Genomic DNA, 21,429 nt, shown 5'->3' with positions numbered 1-21,429 from the left:
CTTAATGCCAGTGTGCTCAGAGGGAAAAGTTGCTGCTTTTGGATACTTAACTGTCCAGAGAAGGTGTTAAAGCTGATGACCAAGAGGCCTGACTTGTCTTCACTGTTACAGACATAGACCATAACCTTGAAAGGGCAGTTTCTAAGGCCAACTGTGAAGTGTGTGCAGCATTCCTAACTGGAAAAGACCAGTTAGTGGTGTATTGAGCTCCAAATTGGAGGCTGGTATCCACCAGAATACCTTCCAGTATCTGGGTTAATGTGTTCTTAGGCAATGGAAGACTTATTTCTCAATCCTTGGGAATTCAGCTGTGTAAACTCTTTTTCTAGCATGCTAAATACAGTGTACAGTGCAAGATCTGAAATTATTACCTGTAAATGAATGTTATATAAACTGATAAGAATTTTAATTTAAGTGATTGCTTTTCAAGAAGCATTTTGAGAAGATTTTCAAGAAGAAAATCTGCATTTTTAAGAAGATGCTAGGAAATGGGCCCTTTTGTTAAAAGTGTGAGAGGAGGCATCTTATATTTTGAGATGTAAGGAGGCAAAGTGTGTCAAATTATGGGGAAAGGTTCTAAAGTATACTTGGGACTTTAATGCTGTGTATCCCAATTTTGTACTCCTTTTCTATAATTACTTTTTTTTAAAAGCTGTTCTCAGTGTAGTTGATAACTTCCCCAGAAACGGTACTTAATTCTTTTATGCAGCATATTAAAAACAAATCTATTTTCATATATGACAGGACTGTCTCCTTTTGCCAGCAGCATGACTAAATGATGGTGGTTGATATACTTGGCTTAGCCCAGGTTAAAATAAATACTCCTGATCCTAGGTAAGGAGTAACTTCTTCAGCCTGTCTCCATTTACTCATGTCATGCAAGAGTGACTCTGCTGTCAGGGAGCTCTCATTCTCATGGGGTAGACACCTGTGTGCATGGCTAGGGAGATGAAAAAACTGAATCCCCTTGGTCCCTGATAGAGGTACAAGCAAAGTGCTGATCGTCAGTACCTTAGTCCATTTTGCATTGCTGTAACATAATACCTAGACTGGATAATTTATAAAGAACAGAGGTTTATTTCTTACACTTCTATAGGCTGGGAAGTCCAAGAACATGGTGCTGGCTTCTGGTGAGGGCCTTTGTCTTGCATCATAAAGTGGTGTAGGCAACACAGAAAAATTGGGCTAAATGTATCCTTTTCTCACAAGCCCACTTCTGTGATGATATCCTTAGTCCATTTGCAAAGGTGGTGTCCTCATGACTTAATCAACTTTTTTTCTTTCTTTTTTTTTTAATTGGACTCAGGCATTTTATTATAGCAATAGAAAACAGGAAGACAGGATTGCGTATCTTTAGGTCTTCCATGGTCCTACCTCTTAACACGCTAAATATGGCTTTTTGGAGGATAATCCTGGATGTTGAGTGAACAGTGAATTGGAGAAGTGATAGACTAGCTTGGGCTTTATAAAGCTGGAAGTAGAAAATAAGGAGAAGGGCATGATGGCAAGAGTGACTTCATGACTTGACAGCTACTTGGAGATGGACTGAGAGGAATGGCCAAAAGTGACTTCATAATTTTTTTTGTCCTGATTGACTTTAAGGATAATGTTTAGATAGTGTTTGACACAGTAAGGGGAAATTGTGGCAGGATAATGGATGATGTGTTTGATTTTGTTACCGTACTCTGAGCTTTTGGCAGCATAACCACTTGGGGATGTCCATATGGCAGTTAGAAACTACTTACTGGAAATTCAAAGCAGGTCCTCAGGATCTTATCTACTGAGATAAATCTGGTCAGTGAGATTGACCAGCTATGGTTGAACACTAGTAGCATTTTAGCTGAATTGGTCCTATAGCTGTCTTTGCTTTGGCCTATATAATGTGATGATGGCAGTGGTGTGTGTGTGTTGGCAGAGGGGAGTAAGAGAGAGAGAGAATGAATTTGTTGTTCATGTCAAAATCCCAGCTTTTGCATGAGTAGGGCAATGCAGGAACAGTGGAAGGCTGTTCCTGCATGATGGCCATCAGTTGGAGCTATGTGGCAGCTGCCCTCTGGTAAGACATGAGCTTTCCAGCTGGACACAATTCTCAGTTGACCTCCTTATTCATTTCAATTTCCTTTCTAGACTTTGTGAGTCGTAGTTTTTTTTTTTTTTTTTTTTGGTTTGTTTATTATTTTTTGCCCTCTGGAGCAAGGAACTGAGAATAGAAGAATGAGGGGAAGTGAGTGTTTAAGATATGAGAGAGAAAAAAGTAGCTGGAAATAGAAAAGAAATTTGGAGAAACCAAGCAGCAGTCAAATTGTAAGTAGCTGGGAATGATCCAGAGTTACTGTTTGCAGGAGTCAGGTTAAGATTGAGCAGTGAGGTTTGGTAGTGAGAAGTGTTGTTGACCTCTGAGAAAGGTACCCTGAGTTACCATTTAGGTCAGACCCTTGTCTTTTCTCTCTGACCATAGAGGGACAGCTCAGTTTCCCTGAAACTTGCAGGCCTTATTCTGCTTTAGCTAGAACATGCAGAGCTGGAGAAGATAATAGAGTGTTCTGGCTAGCTTCTTATTTCATACAGAAGAAACTAAGGCTTCAGAGATTTAGGGAAGTATCCCAGATTTCACAGCTAGTTAGAGGCAGATTGAGGCTTAAGCCCTCTTTAGCTTTCCAACCCTTGTCTCACAATACCAAGTGTGTCTGGTGGAGAGTGATTAGGAGACAGGACAGTACTTGAAATTACACTTGTGCTTCTGGCTGACTTTGGAAATAAATTTATTTGACTTTGTCTTTTGTGACTTAGGGTATAAGTAGAATGAGCCAGAAAGGATGCTCTACTTTCTTACCTTTTTTCTCCAGGAGAGGTGGTGGCTGCCTAGTTTCAGAGTAACCTGTATCCTAGCATTTACCAAGTCTTTAAGATTTGGCTTCGTCCTTTCCCCAGCCACCCTTAATTCTATCCTAGACAGACTCTTCTGGGTTCTGGCAATCCCATATGAGTATATAGTCATGTGCCACATAATAGTGTTTCCATCAATGACAGACTACGTGTATGCCAGTGGTCCCATAAGATGTCACCCATTGACATTGTAGCTGTCGAAATGTTGCATCTAGCTGAGTGTGGTGGTGCATACCTGTAAGCCTAGAGGCTCAGATGGAGGCAGGAAGATCACAAGTTCAAAGCCAGCCTCAGCAACTTAGCGAGGCTCTAAGCAGCTTAGGGAGACCCTGTCTCTAAATAGAATGCAAAAAAGGACCGTGGATATGGCTTAGTGGTTAAGTGCCCCTGGGATCAATCTCTGATAAAAAACAAAAACAAAAACAAAATACCCCACAACTGTCCTTATGTCATAGTGCAAAGCTTCTGTCACATGTGATGCTAGTGTAAACAAGCCTACTGTGCTGCCAGTTATATGAAAACATAGTACATACAGTTATGTACAGGACATAATACTTTTTTCTGGGGATTGGGGATTGAACCCAAGGGACAGGTTATCACTAAATTAGATTCTTAACCCTTTTAATTTTTTATTTTGAGACACTGTTCTACTGAGTTCCTGAGGTCTCTCTAAATTGCCTAGATTGGCCTTGAATTTGGGATCCTCCTGCCTCAGCCTGGGATTATAGATGTAAACCACTGTGCTCATCCAGTTCATAGTACTTGATAAAAAGAAATGTTATTGGTATATGTATTTACTCTATTATAGTTTTCTTGTTATTTTAGAGTTTATTCCTTCTACTTATGAAAAAGCTAATTGTAAAACAACCCTACGAAAGCCCTTTCAAAAGGGAATTCCAGAAGAAGGCATTGTTCTCAGAGGAGATGGCAACCCCATGCATGTTATTGCTCCTGAAAACCTTCCTGTGGGACAAGATTTGGAGGTAGAAGATAGCGATATTGATGATCTTGTTCCCGCATAGACCTAAGCTGATGTGTTTGTGCCCTAGGGTTTTTTTTTTTTTTTTTTTTTCTTTTTCTTGTACCAGGGATTGAACCCAGGGGTGCTTAACTACTGAGCCACATCCCCAGCCCTTTTTAATATTTCATTTTGAGACAGCATCTTGCTAAGCTACTCAGGGACTCATCATGTTGCTGAGGCTGTCTTTGAACTTGTGATCCTGCTGCCTCAGCCTGCTGAGCTGCTGGGATTACAGGTATGCGCCACTGCACCCAGACTGTGTTTTAGTTTTGAACAAAAAAGTTTAAACAAAAAATAAAAATGACAAATTTAAAAATCAACCATACCGTATAGCCTAGGAGTGTACTTGTCTGCACCATCTAGATTTATATATGCACACTTAGCTGGAGTGGTGGTGTGCATCTGTAATCCCAGCCACTTGGAGGCTGAAATGGGAGGATTGAGCAACTGGGCAACTTAGCAACACCCCCATCTCAAAAAAAAAAAAAAAAAAAAAAAAGTAGGTAAGAACACTCTGTGATGTTTGCACAGGGACAAAATCACCTAATGACGTGTTTCTCAGAAAATATCCCTATTGTTAAGTGATGCATGACTGAATTACGTTTTTGGGTATGTTTAGCTTTAATATTTAATTAAAATAAGCTAATCTTTAATAGGTTTTCCTCGTCACTGCCTCTGCCACACCTGATCCATTCTGAACACGTTCCCAGGCTTTACAGGTTATTTCTACTTCTGGTTAATTTTCTAATACCCAGATATTTAGTTAGAGCGTATCTTCTGCTATAAAGCCTCCTTGAAGATCATTCTGTCAAATCAGCCTGTGAAAATTGTTAGCAGCTTGGAGACGAACCAGCATAAGGTTCTTATCTAGAGACAAGAAATTGAGATGGTTGTGATTTTTCTCATTTGTGGCTGTGCAGCTAATTAGAGGCAGAGCCAAGACCAGGATTAGGGCTTTCTCCTATATCCTCTGTTTGTGCTACCTTCCCTCGCTGTCCCCTGATAGGGTCAGTCTTCTCAGGATCAAGGAGGAATACCTGTTTCCATTAGAGGTTCCCCCCACCCCTGTGGTGCTGGGGATTGGACCCAGGGCCTCCTGCATGTGAGGCAAGCACTCTATCAACTGAGCTATATCCCCAGCCCCTGGTTCCATTAGGAACTAGTAGGGAATGATTCACTTTCCCATCATGTTAGTAGTCTTTTTTGTTGCTGTAACCAAAATACCCTACAAGAACAACTCAGAAGAGGAAAAGTTTATTTTGGCACATTATTTTCAGAGGTTCAGTTCATGTTTGGCCAACTCTGTTGCTCTTGGCCTGAGGTGAGGCAGGACTTCATGGTAGAAGGGTGTGAGGGAAGAAAGTTAATCAGCTTATGGTGGCTAGGAAGCAGAGGGTGTGCAAGGAACCAGGGACAAAATATAAAATCTCTACTGTATGCTCCCAGTGACCTATTTCCTCTAGTCATGACCCACTTGCCTAGAGTTACTGCTCAGTATTTTTAATTTATCAAATGGATCAGTCCACTGATTAGGATACAGCTCTCATAATCTAATCATTTCACCTCTGAATATCAACACAGGAACTTTTGGGGGATACCTCATAGCCAAGATATAATGCCCATGTTACAATTGAGCAACATTTGCTGATTTTTAGATATACATAATTTGGATGCCAACCCTATATCCTATGAGAAATCCACAAATTGATAAGGAAGACCTCAGAGCTCTGAATAGGGAAGAGATAAGAATAACACTTGGCAAAAGTCTTGCCGTTAACTGTGAATGGTTTTATAATTATAATTTGGGGTCTGTGTTGCCTCATGGGTTTTGAGACTATAATTCCCTCACTACTCTCCCCTCCCATGTAGAATCAGCACCTTCATCTGGACTCTAAGAGAATGATAGTTTCTTTCACAGTGCGTATACCTGTAAAAATGAGCAGAGATCCCGGTTTGTTTTTTCTATGAGCCCTGCAGTTTCTTCATGCCGATTGCATGTAATGCTCAAAGAGACTACAAGGTAGGTGTAGGTCTCCATGTCATCAGTGAGGAAAGCAAAGCTCAGAGAAGCCCAGTGATTTGCAAAATCAGAGACTTAACTTGGATACAGCAGTTGTAGGCCAGCATTTTCTCTTCACCAAACTGTACCACCTACCTTGTTGCTAACCCTTGCCTGTTTTTTGAACTCTTTCTATCTGCCCAAAGTTTAATTAAACTTTTTTTCCCTTCAAATACTTTATAGGTTGATGTTCTTAAGGCAACAGCTCTCCCTCTGTTGAAACAGTTTGGGATTGATGGTGAATCGTTTGAACTAAAGGTAAGAATATATTGAACTGTTGGCTGTATGTATGTTATCAATTACTTGGAAGAGTTCTGTGACTCAGTGTGTATGTGTGTCACAATTGAAGTTATCATCTTTAAGAAGTCCCAAAGGGCTCATGAACCAAACACTATAACCTTTGAACTGAAAGGGACTTGCTAGTAATGATAGTAGTGACCAACAGTCATGTTGTACATTGTGGTAGGTGCTGTGGTAAACATTCTACATGTATTAACTCCTGTACTCGTCACACAGCCCTCTCCATAGCAGTTAGGAGAGCAGTAAGGATTCTGTTCCTATTGCCAGTCTGATCTTGATATAGTTTGTGTTCAGGAACTCCCAACGTGAGTGTCTCTCAGATTTTTCAGTATTTCTAATACATAGTATAAGTGATTTAAGTTCCTATTTAAAGGAATTTGTGTTAGTCAGCTTTTTGTTGCTTATGACCAAAATACTCTGCAAGAACAACTTAGAGGAGGAAAAGTTTATTTTAGCTCACGATTCAGAGGTTTAGCCAATGGTCGGCCAAGTCCATTGCTCTGGGCACGGTGAGGCAGAACATCATGTTGGAAGGGCACAATGCAGGGAAGCTGCCCCATTCATGGAAGCCAGGGAGCAGACAGAGGAAAGTGGGGAAGGGACCACAGGGAAGATGAACATTTCCAGGGCATGCCCCCAGTGATCCATCACTTCCAGCCACTCCCCACCTGCCTATAGTTACCACCCACTCAGGCCCTTTAAACTAGAAGGGACTGATTAGCCTACAGTGCTCATAATCTAATCATTTTACTTGTTAATATTCTTGCAGTATCTTTCTGGAGATACTGTGTATCCAAACTTTAATAAGAGTTATTCTGGATATCTTAAGCTGTTTAGCATATTTATTTTTTAAAATTGATCTTTTTAAACAGGGACAGTGATTTCTTTTGGGCTTGATAGATCAGGTATTTGCATAGGAGAGAAGATTCTTTTTTTTTTAATATTTATTTTTTAGTATTTGGCAGACACAACATCTTTGTTTGTATGTGGTGCTGAGGATCGAACCCGGGCCTCACATATGCCAGGCGAGCGCGCTACCGCTTGAGCCATATCTCCAGCCCGAGAAAGGGATTCTTGATAGCTAAGAAATGGGATCAGCTGATGAACTGGGAAGAAAAAATAGGTCACGTTGATGAAATGACCTACCCAGGGTTGTAGATAGATGAAGCAAAGCCCATTTTGACTTTGACTTGGACATGCTGCCAACAGCACATACCCTCTTGCAGGTAACACAAGGTGTTGTTGGTTTTGAAGGGATTGACATTGAATATGAAAGGACCATCTGCCTTGAGGAAGAGCTTACTGGAAAAATGAAACCTCTCTGGATTAGGTGTCAGAGTAATTCACTGCTTTGCTGTATCCTTGCTTCATCACTCTTCATCATTTTGTGCAGATTGTGCGTCGAGGAATGCCCCCTGGGGGAGGAGGTGAAGTGATTTTCTCATGTCCTGTAAAGAAGGCCCTGAAGCCTGTCCAGCTCACAGATCCAGGAAAAATTAAACGTATCAGAGGAATGGCGTATCCTTTTGCTTTGAGTTTAGATTCCTTCTTTTTTTTTTTCTTTTTTTTTAATTGCTTTACTAAGATAAGAATTACTAATAGCTTTACTTCTTCCAAGGATTATTTACATTTTAGGCAACAGCCTAGGGAAAGATTTTAGTTAAATCATACTTGTTAGTTGAGATACGATGTTTTATTATCTGTCTCACCATGCTAGATTGATTTGTTCAGTTTTTTTCAGTTAATGTTTAAGCATATGACCCTGGGGTATGAGGTCTTCTCCTGAGGGTTTGGTTTGAGAGTCACAGATGAACTGTAGTCCCTTCCCTCCCTCAGAAGAGCTCATCATCTGGTAAAGGAAACGAATGATACAACCTTATAGTTCTAATATAACTTGCAAAATGGTATATAGGAGGGTGTGCAGTGGGCTTGGGGCATTGAGAGTAGGGATTCGCCACTTTTGTCTAAAGGATTTAGGAGGGCTGGAATAATAAGTAGTATCTACTATTTATGTGTTTACTGTGTGTATTTTGACAATCATTTTATGTACCTTATTTTTTTAAATTTTTTTCTTTTTTTAACTTTATTTGTTTATGTATTTACTTATTTTTAATGTGGTGCTGAGGATCGAACCCAGGACCTTGCATGTGTGAGGCGAGTGCTGTACTGCTGAGCCACAATCCCAGCCCCTATACCTTATTTTTAAACTCAGAAGAAGAACTGAGTTTACTCACATCTTGTTTTACAGATGGGGAAACTGAGGCTTCAGAAGCTTAAGGAATTTGTTAATACCATCCCAAGGCCAATAATAGCAGAGCTGGAATTTAAACTCTGGAGCCCAGGCTTTTATCCTCTTTTTCCCACAGAAAGGAGAGGCCATTCGATTAGAGCCCTGAAGGACTGAGGCTTGTGAAATGGAAATAGAAAGGGGGAGTGCTTCAGACAGAGCAGTGCACCTCTGTAGAGGGGAGTAACAAGCAAGGCAGTGTGGCTGTGGTGTGGCTGGCAGTCAGGTGAGTCAGTGGCATTTGATGGGAAAGATGATGGGGAAGACAGGACTTCAAGACAGGTAGGAGTCAGTAAATAGCTGAAGGGCATGTTGAGGAGTTGACCTTTGTTCGAAAATCGGTGACTTTCATCTGGGGAATGAATTTGTATATCAAGAGAACACCTTTGATAATGTAAGAACTTTGGCTCACTGTGGACATTTTTGAAAATCAGATTTAAAAAATACCACCTAATGGCAACACTTAGAGGCAAAGGTAATGGGATTATTGTTGGGCCTAAAAGAGAGGCAGTGAGGGTAGTGGCCAGAGGACAGGTAAGACGTGCTATTGAGAGGCTGTAGAGGCAGTGTGAGTATGACAGCAGGATGACCTGGTCAGTGATAGAGGAATAGGGAGTTATTGAGGATGATTTTGATGTTTCTCACTGAGACACCCAAGTAGATATCTGTGTTCTGATAGTAGCTACAAAATTTGGGGTGGGGTTGGGTGAAGGTGGGATTGAGTTTGGTTTTATACATGTTGAATTTGTGGGTCCTTCAAGAGTATTACAGGGTGGTAAGTATAAAAGGAAATTAGAAATGTAGCTCTCTAACTTGGGCAAGGAGGGGGCTACAAAGAGTGATTTGGAGTCAGTTACTAGGTAGAACGAGAAGAGAGGAGAGTGGAACCCTGAGAGGCCACCAAAACTGGAAAGTAAAAGCAAAGTAAAGAGGAGAGTACAGCCTTTGGGAAGTCCAGATCAGCACTGCAAAGGCCCCCGAAGAGACTGTGTTAGGGTGGGAAAAGAGCTAAGGTCTTTGGGAAGAGCTATTGCCAGAGAGTGGTGCATGCACCAAATGGTGATGTGTTGGAACTTCTCTTTTCGGAAACTTATTTACTTCATGGTACTGGAGATTGAACCCAAGAGCACTCTACCTCAGAGCTACATCCCCAGTCCTTTTTAAAAAATTTTATTGTGAGACTGGGTTTTGCTTTGTTCCCCAAGCTGGCTTCAAACTTACAATTCTTTGGCCTCAATATGTGATTTCAGGCGTGTGCTACCATGCTCTCTTCAGAATCTTAATAGTAAGAGAAGAGGAAAAAAGATGAGGTGGTAACTTGATGGGGAGAGAGTGTAGAATGTCCTCCCTTTTAAGAAAATGTTGGTAATTATTTGAGTGTTTTGCAGATTGGATAAAGTGGATGTAAGTAGGAAAGAGGGCGATTGAAGAATTAAGGTAACAAGGTGTGAGTAAAAGGACAGGGGCTGGAGTAAGACAGGCCTGGGTTCTAATTCTGTTTTGTTGTTTGCTGATGATAGCACTTTGGCTTCAAGCCCTGGTTGACTCATATATCAGTGGGTCTATTGTGCCTACTGCATGGGTTTGCAGTGAGGTTAAATGAGACAGGAGATACACAGTAAGAGGTACAGGTAAGTTACTGGTAGATGGTGGCTGCTGTTATTTTTACTCTTATTGGAGGGATTCAAGTATATAGGCATATAGTAAGGATGGCTGAAGATAGAACTGTGTGGAGGTGAGTAGAAGGGGATGGGGTGAATTTTTAGTTTTTATTGAGATAGGATGGTATCGAAGATAAGAGGAGCAGCATGGTAGGACAAGGAGAGTGACAAAGTTGGTAAAGGTGTGCTATTCCAGTTATGTAGTAACTGAAGATAATAAAAAGGTTTGGAGAACAGCAATAAGGGCTCAGCTTAAGTTGAAATTTTGTCATGGTGGCATCCTAGAGGGAAGAATAGAGAAGGCAGGAAGGCTAGTTTCACCCAGGGGATGAATACACTTAACCAGGTGGGTGAGCAGTGCAGGATGACAGGTGGAAAGAGGTAGAGTGTGGACAGTTATGTCATTGAAACAATTGCCAGTACGCGACTTACTCGGTAAGGTAGCAGGACTCACTGTCCTGGAGAAGGCAGGAAGTCAAGGGATTGGAGATCTTAATAGATTTGAAGATCAGGTGTAACAGAAGTAGATATGTATGCTGTGTGGAAGGGTAGGAATTATGTTTAGGGAATTCTGTTTTGATGTTTTAGTTATTAAAAGAGTTAAGATTCTACGTGCAGACAAGAGAGCTAGGTGTTGGAGGCAAAGGAGGTGGATGAGTTAGACAGTGACTTTCCTGGAAGTAGAGGAAGAAGGTAGGCCAGGATGCCTGCTTCTCGGGGCAAGGTGTGTGCTTAATGTTTTGCATTTCTCAGGAATTTTTACTGAGAAACAGGGATGGTCTTACTTGGAGGAAAAGAGGTATGGTGTGGATTAACTTTTCAGAGGCCTTGATTAACCTGAATAAAAAGTGGTGAAGGACATGGAATAGGGTGGGCTGCATAGCCACAAGATGGAGAGTGTAATTGTTACCTAAAAGATCAAACTTGTGATGCTGCCTGAAGTTCTTTGTAAGAATCATCAAGAGCAGAGGAATTGCCAAGGATGGGGGCTCATACTTCCAGTTACCTGGGAAGCTGAGGTAGGAGATGATGAGTTCAAGATAAGATTGGGCAACTTATCAAGATCGTATCTCAAAATAAAATAAAAAGGGCTGCTGGTATAGTTCAGTGGTAGGGCACTAGTCTACATATCCAAGGCCCTCGGTTTGTTCATTCCCCAGTGCCACAAATGGGATAAAAGGAAAAATAAAAAAGAACGGAGGAATATATAACAGAATTTCACTGGTTTATTGTCTGTTTTTGGATGGCTGTCCTGGGAACTACCTAAGGGCCAAACCTTATCTGTGTGAGAACACGGGCAAATTGAGGAGAAATGGTTCCTGTCCTGGAAGCCCCCAACTTGATTGATAGTTAAATTGGTTGAGTGATTTCCTAAGATTGTTCAATTTTGATATTCTTGGATTCTGAGGAGCTGGAAAAAAAGGCTATAGAGAAGGTTATAAAGAAATGAAATACAGTGTGACTAGGTGTGTGTTTTTTGTTTTTTGTTTTTGGGTCTCAGGGATTGAACTCAGAAGTATTTAACCACTGAGCCACATCTCTAGCCCTATTTTGTATTTTATTTAGAGACAGGGTCTCACTGAATTGCTTAGTGCCTCACTTTTGCTGATCCTCCTGCCTCTGCTTCCCCAGCTGCTGGGATAACAGGCGTGTGTCACTGTGCCTGGCTAGGTATGCATGTTTTTTAAAACCAAAATTTCCTTTTCTACTGATCCATGTCAATCACTTATAGATGGATCTTATTAATAAACACAATGTATTCTGCCATATAAAGGACTCCAAAAAGTCAAATCTTATTTACGACCCTTGAATTGTTTTGCATTTTTCATTGTTGTCCAAAGTACTGTAGTTAAATGGCCTTGTACATGAAATGCTATACACTTTCAGGAATATTTTGAGTTTTGTTGCTTTTCCTTTTTTGAGATATGTTTCTTTAATGTTGTATTGTGGCAGTGAACTCTGCTTGGAATCCAGTCTGTGGTCCATAACTGTGATTTCCGGCAGTGCGCTCTGTTTGTTTTGATATGGTCTTGTCATAATCCCTTAGGTTTCATGGAGGCATCATACTGGGGTGCCCCTGTGCTCTCTGTTGTGAGTATTCAAAGCCTGGCGAGTGTTCCTTTGGTGGTGGTGGTGGGATGTGGGAAGCTGCGAGGGTTTACAGAGAACATAAAAGCTGGAAGAGTTGCTGGTGCCCTGGCGCCCCCCTGGATGCAAATTTGTTTTTCTCTGGCTTCTCCTGTTAGTGTTCCTTGAACCTTCCCTGTTTAGAATCAGGAAAACACTTGCAAGGTCTCATGTTTGTCTCGGTCTTAAGTGAGATAAAGAATACCTAAACCATCCCCAGTGTATCTGTGACTAGTAGAGGCTTTCTCTCAACTCCCCAGGAAAGTCAACACAGCACCCTTTCTCAGATTACTGTCTATGGATCAAACATTCCAGCCACTGGTCTCCAGAACTGCCCATTTAACAAACACCTCAAAGGAATGTAGGTTTGAATTATCATCTTCTTTGCCAGTTTTGGAGCCTGGGAAAAAAGAACTGCTTTTGGAAAAAGCTTTAAATTTGTGGTTTATTTACTTGTAGGGCTGGTTGGCTGTAGGACTGAGCTCACTGGTGGTTTTCCTCACAGGAGGGCTGAGTTGGGAGAGCTGTGGTTGGGAGAACTGTGGTTTTAACTGAGTTCCTTCCCAATGCATCTTTTTTTCTCTTGCATTCTGCAGAATGATGACCAACCAGCCAGGGCCTGGGAGGATGCTGGTTTGATTCCTGCCAATACTGTGAATAGACAGTAGTTACCTTTTATTGAATGCCACCCACTGTGGTTCTCCCTTTGCCTGAGGTGAGGCAAGAAAGAAAGGAACACTGTTTTAGTTTTATCGTGTTGTCCCAGAGCTCATGATTTGGTACATAAAAATTAAACGAAGTAGCTTATAGATGAATTGGGAATGAATTGGAATTTGTGGAGTAATCTTTTTTCCTTTCCTTGATTGTAGGGAAGGCACTTGAGAAAGTGTTCATCTCTTTTCACTTAAAAAACACACCCTTCTTATCCTCCTGGTTTCCATATTTTTGGAGGGGTAAGAGGAAGATTTTTTTGAAAGTCAGATCTGTTTAATATTGAGCAAGTGTCTTAGTTCTGTTTCTTAAGGTGAGCCCTAGAACTAGGCATCATGGCCCTTGCCGCAGGGTTGCTGTGAGCATAAAATAAGGTGATATGGGGCTGGGGCTGTAGCTCAGTGGCAGAGCGCTTGCCTAGCACGTGTGAGGCACTGGGTTTGATCTTCAGCACCACATAAAAATAAACAAATAAAATAAAGGCATGCTGTCCATCTACAACTATAAAAAAAATTTTTTTAAAAAAAGGTGATACGACGCCAAAGATATTGGGAGCCATGAGTGCTGTGGATTATGTATTAGGATACATCATCAGTTCTGGGGAGGGTAGGTAGGTTTAAGCCTTCAGGGTGGCACCCACTCAGTCCAAAGGGTATGAGACTTGGGACAATTTGTCTAAACTGTCTGCGGTTAGAAGTATGTTCTGGACAGGAGCAGGGGTGATGTAACTGGACTGTGTGTGTATTGAAAAATCCTTCTTTGCTCTTTCCTCATTTCAGGTTTGTCCTTTTTGTCTAGTCAAATATTTATTGGGTATTTCTGGGTACAAAAGTAGTGTATTGGAGAGTTGTAAGGGATACAGAATCAAAGTTCCTGCCTTATGGAATATATGGTCTTTCTGCAGAACAAGAGCAAGATGTGTGCATGTGAAAGGACGTACATGGTGAGTTCAGGGGAAAAACACAGGTGGGTGCTGACTGGAGGGTTATAGGAGAGAGAGAGGGAGGGAAGGAGAGAGGACTCTGGACTGGAAAATGGTAGAAGGCAGTTCACACTGAAGAATTTGGACAGTTTGAATGTGTGTGTGTGTGGGGGGGGTTGTAGGGAGTGATAGTGCAAAGCTGGGGATGAACATACTGAGCAGATTGAAAAGTCTTCCAAAGGACCCTGAAGAGTCAGGAGTCACTGGGACACTCACCAGCCTAAAGGAGATTGCTCTGTTAGTAAAATGTTCAGGATGAATCAGATGTTGGTGGTGGGGGATGTAAACGTCAGGTCAGGTTCCTTGTATAGCATTTTGTTTTTACAGTTCAAATGAAAATTAAATGTATTATTGACAGTAATTCTTGAACAGCTAGGCTGGAATGGCACCTTGCTTTTTGTGTTGGACTTGCCATGTGGTTCATATCAGGGTGGGAAGGTGACATTATTTTTCAATTTCTTTAGTCCTACATATACAATCAGCTTTTAACCATATATTGCACCTGAAAGTGCTTAATACTTTTAATTTGACATATGGGGTTGGGAAGAACCAGTCTCTGTAATAAAGTCTGATTTTAGCTAACAGTTTCCACATCCTCAAGCACCAGCCTTTTACTTGCTTTAGTAATATCTTCTTCCTTTCTTTTCGGGGTGCCTCCTTTGGGAAGTGCTAGGGATCAGTATTTTTGACCATAACATAGCAGATGGAGGAGCCTGTATCATACACAAATGGAATAATTAGTTGTTAAATAATAGAAACAATAGGATCTGTAAGTTTGAAAAAAACAGTACTCATCTGGCTCTTTGATTAAACATTTTTTGCTTTCCCTGTCAGCATATAGGAGGTGGGTTGGGATTGGCCCTGATGTGCCTCAGTGTGGTGTCTGTCCTGACCTTAGGTTCTTAAGAGAAAGACTTCTTGCTTACAGAAGTGGGAATGGATAGAGAATAGAAAAGTGTTCTCAGGTGTTGAGCTTGAAGAGAACCTGACCCATGACTTGCAGAGAGGCAATTGTCTTCACTCCTAGAGTTGAGCCATTTCTAGATAGAGGGGTGTGAATAGAAAATAGGGTGAGGGCAGGGATGGAAGAGCTCATGTTTTATATTTTCCAGTCTCTGAATTTATGTTTTTATTTAAAACAAACAAACAAACAACAAAAAAAAAAGTTGTTGATAGATATTTTTTAATCTTTTATTTTTTTCAAATACACAACAGCAGTGGAATGCATTGCAATTTTTATTACACATATAGAGCACAATTTTTCATATCTCTGTATATAAAGTATGTTGACACCCAGTTCGTGTCTTCACACATGTACTTTGGATAATGATGTTCGTCACATTCCACCATCCTTGCTAATCCCCTGCTCCCTCCTTTTCCCTCCCACCCCTCTTCCCTATTTAGAATTCATCTATTCCTCCCATGTTCCCCCTCCCTACCCCACTATGAGTCAGCCTCCTTATATCAGAGAAAACATTCAGCATTTGTTTTTTTGGGATTGGCTAACTTTGGGTATGATAGACCTTTATTTTACTTATTTTTTTTTAAAGAGAGAGAGAGAAAAAGAATTTTTCAATATTTATTTATTTTTAGTTCTCAGCGTCACAACATCTTTATTTTATTTTTATGTGGTGCTGAGAATCGAACCCAGTGTCCCGCGCATGCCAAGTAAGCTCGCTACCGCTTAAGCCACATACCACATAAAAATTACTTATTTTTATGTGGTACTGAGTATTGAACACAGTGCCTCATGCATGCAAGGCAAATGCTTTACCACTGAGCTACAGCCCCAGCCCTGAATTTACGTTTTTTAATTTTGACCAATTAAGCCTTTTATAATTATAATGAAAAAAATTGAGTTATGGTACTATAAAGTTAAACAATGAAACACAGTTGGAAAACTATGTTACAACTGTATGTTATTACAGTTCCAAAACACTTTGTCAGCTTTAGAACTGACTTTCTTCTATCCCGGAGCCCAAGGAACATGACACCCTTAACTCCAGATTACAGGTACTCTGTACGTGTATCACCTCAGATGGCAAACCGGATCGTGGATTCTGCAAGGGGCATCCTCAACAAGTTCATACCTGATATCTATATTTACACAGATCACATGAAAGGAGTCAACTCTGGGAAGTAAGTGTCTTCATTTTGGAATCTACTTTTGTAGCTACCTTTGGTAGCTACATGTCTCTTCTGGGTAAAGTTAAAACTGCCAGCTCTGAGGTTGGGTAGCAGGGGAAGAATTATTTCAGAATTAATTTCCTTCCAACTTATTGCTTCTATCACCAATAGGCACTTCTGAGTCACTGTCACTTGGAAAACATCCCAGTGGCCAGGGCTAGGAGCTTAGGGTCTAGTTCTTAACCATTGGGGATTAAACCTATCTATTAATAAAAAGTGACTTGGGCTTTAATTCCATCTACACTCTAGCCCAACAAAAATTTAAAATGAACAGATTCTTATACCCTGAACAAATAACAGTACAGGGGGAAAAAATTCTCTGTCATTTACCTGCAAGTCAGCTTCTTTCTCCATCTGTAATAACAACACACCTAGATCCAGAGAAAGTTGTTATTACAGATTTGAATTGAGTTTACTTAAAGACTTTGGTAAAAAATTAAAAAAACTAAATATAAACTGAAATTAAAAAAAATAAAAAAAACTTGAAGGAAAATTAAAATGAAAATAGAGGAAAAAAATGATCTGCGTAATGCCTGTTTTGGGTTTTGTTGGTGTATTTAGAAACTGGGAAGGTAGGGAAGCAATTAAATCCATTTTTGTTTATTGCCTACAAAAAATTCAGGGAATAGTACAGTGAACACCTGCATAGCTTCCTATTGCTTATAGTTAGCAATGAGTGTTTTGCCACATTTACTTTATTTCTTTGTGGGTTTTGTTTTTCTGTTTTGCTGAATCATTTTAGTGTGAGTGATGGCGTCATTACATTTTTAATCTGAAGTTTTTAGGTTGTGTCTCCTAAAAATAGTGTGAAGTTGGTTATTGTGGGTCAAAGTTAACTTTTTCTTAAGTGGTACCATAGCTGATCCTTTTCACAGTTTTCCCACCCAAGGTCTATTTTAACTTAGCAAAAAGAAAAGAGGAACTGTGGGGAAAGGGGTTAAGTGTGAGTGAAGATCTTTGACCTTGGTGAAGGTGATTTCAGAAATATGATGTTGGCTCATAGTTCAAAGCAACAAAGGTGGTGGTGTCAGAGGTCAGGGTTGGGAAAGGATTTCTCTGCAAAGCTGGGGGTTGGGAAAGTCAATGATGTCTTCAAAACTTTGATTTATTACTCAAGCATCAATAGTATTTTCTTTACTTACACATTGAAGGTAGTTGCTACAGAAACAGTGCCTGCCTGCTATTGCTGTCCCTCCCCCACTCCCATCTTGGCTGTAAGTCTGGAATTATGTTGTCAAGCTGTTTTCTGGAGAAGGATTAAAGAGGGCTAGGGAAGGATAGGTAGCTGCAGAAGCTGTCCAAGTGGCCTGATCTTGATAGTCCTTTTTTTTTTTTTTTTTTTTTTTAAATCTGGTCGATAGCTTTAGCAATAAGTGGGCAGGAATGAAGTAGAGCAGGCCTGAAGTCCATGCTGACTGCTACCAGCTATAGTGGAGCTTTTAATAATGCCTCTGACTCAGCTGACCCTAGTGCATGATCAAGTTTCATGCTTGCTAACAGTGAGTAGAAAGAAGCCTTACTACATATGAATCAGGATGTGGACATGATATAGATCCATGGGTCATTGACTCCATGCTCCATTTGCAAAATGACATAAAACCAATGTATGAGTTAAGTTTGTGTTTAATTTTCTAAATTTCCAGTTAGAGATAACAAATGATGATCTTTTTTCTCTGGTTTTAAAATTAATGAAGTCATGGATGTGTATTTTTCTCTTCTAATTCAGTGAAATACCCACAAGTTGGCTTGTTCAAATATAGGAGTGAGTTTATTTAACATCACCTACCATTAGAGATGAGTGAGAATTTATTCTATGGCCATGGTCCAGGCCCCAGAGGGCTGGCAATTTTTGGTGGTCTGTGTCAGTGCTATGACTAGCATGCGTATCATTTCACAGTGACCCATTTTCACTCTCAGAGTAAATACTTTGTTTCCTAGCCCTTTCCCATTTGGAGGCTCTCCTTTTCATCTATACCAATGCAGATAATCAGGTCACCTGATGGCTTGCTGCGTTGTCAACCTAACATAAATTAGGCCCAATTATGTACCCACCCCAAATTGAGGGGAAAATAAGAGTAATATACATAACGCTCAATGTATATTCTTTATATATTCTTTATTTTCTCCAAAAGTTGCCTAATATACTATGTGAGCTGAGTGAAGTGGTGTATACCTGTAATCCTAGCACTTGGGAAGCTGAAGCAGAAGGATTGCAAGTTCAAAGTGACTTACAACTTATCAAGGCCCTAGCCAAATTAACGAGACCCTGTCTCAAAATAAAAAATGAAAAGGGCTGGGGATGTGGCTCAGTGGTTAACCTAGGGGTCAATCCCCAGTATCAACAAAGAAAACAACTAAGTGGAACAGTACTGATTTAACCACCTTAAAAAATTCACATGGAAAGGAAAATTTGAAAATGCAGGTCAGTGGGTTAAAGCAGCAGTATCAGCCTGTCTTCTGGGTCTCCCTTCCTCTCTTTTCTGGTTTTTTTTTTTTTGCATGCTACTTCCTCTGTGATAAGCTGTGTGCCATCACCCTCCTCCTCCTGATCAAGTGACTCAAAGGCAACTTGGGGTCGTGCTAGAATTTTTAGGCATTTCTGATGGTGGGTAATGTTAGCTTGTTAAACATGAGTCAGAGTGCTCTGAGCCTTTGCTTAAGTGGGTAAGTTGTTGTGCCCCTTTCTCTTAGCAGGTGTTACTAAATATTGATTGATTAGATGATTGAATTAATTGAAATTATTTGTTTCTTTTTTCCCCCTATGGAACTGCGGATTGAACTCAAGACCTCATACATCCTAGGCAAACACTGAGCTACATCCCCAGTCCTTTTTTAAATTTTATTTTGAGGTAAATTATTCAGGCTGGACTTGATCTTGTGATCCTCCTGCCCCAACCTCTTGAATACCCAGGATTACAGGGATGCACCACCACTCCTGGTGACAATTTAATTTTCAAATAACTGATCAGTATAGTTCTTCCACATCGTGATCTCATGTATACTTAAAACCTTATTAATGTCATAAATAGTTTTTCTCAAACAAATAATTTTGGCTAGCTTTCTGTTGGACAAACAGAAGGTACTTCATGAGCAATGTTGAGTTGTGTTGAAGAAAGCAGGTCATTTGTTGTGATTGCAAGTCACATGTGACTGCTGTTGGGAGAACTATAGCTTTCTTGATAACACTTTTACTTAAAACGCAAAGTAGATTTGAGGTACCAAATCTTAAAATTTTGAGAAAAGGTACTTTTTTTTATTGTTTATGGAATGTTGTTTTCATTGGCTTTGTGTGTGTGTGTGTGTGTGTGTGTGTGTGTGTGTTTAACCTGGTTGCTACTCTTGTGTTTACCACAGTACCCCCAGTTCCTGGCCTGTGGGTGCTTTCCCTGAGATGCTTGTTGGATACATGAGTGAAAGAGTCTACTGTGGTCCAGAACAAGCAGGGTGTTATGTTAGAGTTTGGCTGTTGGGTGGTAGAAACATTATGAGAGAGAACATAGTGCAAGCTCTTTGCTTATATTAATTGAATTCTGAGTTTAGTGCTATCCTATGAGGACAAAAATGTAAAGGTATGTCTTATCTAGGCCCGGTCTAGTTTGTGTCATGATTTTCATTTTGGGAAAAACACCTGATGTTTCTCAAGGAAAGTTTTGATCAGTGGTCTCCAGGGCCTATATGCCTCCTGGGCTGCTGGTGATAGGTTGGAGTGAGTGCTGTGGTGGAGAACTTCTGTGGGCTTTTGGATCTGTAAGATGGGCATTTGGAACTCATTTCAGTCACTGTATAGATATGTGGACTTGGTTCAGACTGCTTAATCTCAATATTTTTCTTATTTGTAAAATTAAAATAATAATAGCTCATATGCAGCGTTTGTAGTATCACAAGTTTTATTTGCAAAGCCCCTAGCTCCATAACTGGCAGAAAGTAGGTACTCAATACTTGATAGCCCTTGAGGTTATCAGGTACTGTTGATTGTTACAAACTCTCACAGAAGAGCTTTTGCAGCTAAGGAGGGGAGGGAGTGGAGGGCTAAGAGGTAAAGCAATGCAAACTTATACCTCTGCTAGTTCTGCTTTGTGTGACCTCACTATGTCATCTGTTATTTCCAGTGTAAGCTACAGGCACTCTAATGCTTCATGCAAACAGAAGGAAGCCTTAGGACACAGTGCCCATCCAAAAGATGTTTCTGTTCTCTACTTGCTGGCCCATGTACCTTTACCAACTAAGTGTCTGTGTCTTTGAATCCCTAGGTCTCCAGGCTTTGGGTTGTCACTGGTTGCTGAGACCACCAATGGCACCTTCCTCAGTGCTGAACTGGCCTCCAACCCACAGGGCCAGGGAGCAGCTGTGCTTCCAGAGGACCTTGGCAAGAACTGTGCCAGGCTTCTGCTTGAAGAAATCTACAGGGTATGTCTTCAGCCTCTGCGGGTGCTAGGAGAAGAGTAATCAGGGAAAAGCAGTTTGGTGTCACCCATTCTTGGTGTTCTCCAAGGGCTTAAGCCAAGGAGTTAATCTGCACCTATTTATCAAACAGTTTAGCATTAACTACAGCAAAAAGTTTTAATGGGGGCAGAGAAAGAACTGGAATAGGCAAAAGAGTGAAGGTTAAAAAAATAAAGCAGGTAAGGTAAGACTAGTGACTAGTATACTGCTCTGACTAGACAGATTCTGTCATCTCTCTTAGTTGTTGCCATGTGGGAATGGGGACTCCTTGCATTCAGGATTTTCAAGAAAAAGTGGAAATCTGGCTTTGCATGTGACCATTGATTCAGTATAAATTAATGCCAGCAGGTTGGATTTTACAATCTATTCTAGAGCATAGATGAATGTCTAGGGAAAGCAGGCCAGTGTCATACTATGGTGGGCTTTGGAAAGCATGAGAACCTGGGGCAAAGAAAAGACAATACAACGTTGAGGACATACTTCAGCTGATTATCACTTTGCTTCTGCACCTCTGCTGATGGGACACAGCTCAGATCAACCTGCCTTAGTGACCATCTTTCTGTGTTAATCCATGCATGCAATGTGCACATAAGCATGCATATACTTTTATTGATTCCCCAAAATAGCTGAGGCGACCTAAAGTAAGGGAAGAAATTGTGAGGGAAGAGAAGATGATGGCAGTAGGAATAAGATGCAGCTGTCTGAAAGTACATTCTCCAAAATGCCATGTAATAGGTTAGAAGAGTGTCATAAACCTAGTACCAG

At 40.6% G+C, this 21,429-nt stretch overlaps 1 protein-coding gene across 3 annotated transcripts in view; it reads left to right on the top strand.

The window, feature by feature from the left end:
- Window positions 1-21,429, top strand: part of Rcl1 (RNA terminal phosphate cyclase like 1) — a 65,838-nt gene that overhangs the window by 29,987 nt on the left and 14,422 nt on the right. For all 3 annotated transcript variants that reach the window (XM_076846004.2, XM_076846006.2, XM_076846005.2), the window contains 4 exons: window positions 6,150-6,224; window positions 7,660-7,784; window positions 16,048-16,173; window positions 20,472-20,628. In XM_076846004.2, coding sequence (XP_076702119.1) covers window positions 6,150-6,224; window positions 7,660-7,784; window positions 16,048-16,173; window positions 20,472-20,628 — 483 coding nt within the window. The remainder of the gene's footprint in view (window positions 1-6,149; window positions 6,225-7,659; window positions 7,785-16,047; window positions 16,174-20,471; window positions 20,629-21,429) is intronic.

The sequence above is a fragment of the Callospermophilus lateralis genome, chromosome 2, assembly GCF_048772815.1.
Source record: "Callospermophilus lateralis isolate mCalLat2 chromosome 2, mCalLat2.hap1, whole genome shotgun sequence".
Classification (NCBI taxonomy): Eukaryota; Metazoa; Chordata; class Mammalia; order Rodentia; family Sciuridae; genus Callospermophilus; species Callospermophilus lateralis.
Note: the sequence above shows the minus strand (reverse complement) of the source record. Positions and strands in the feature narration are given on the sequence as shown.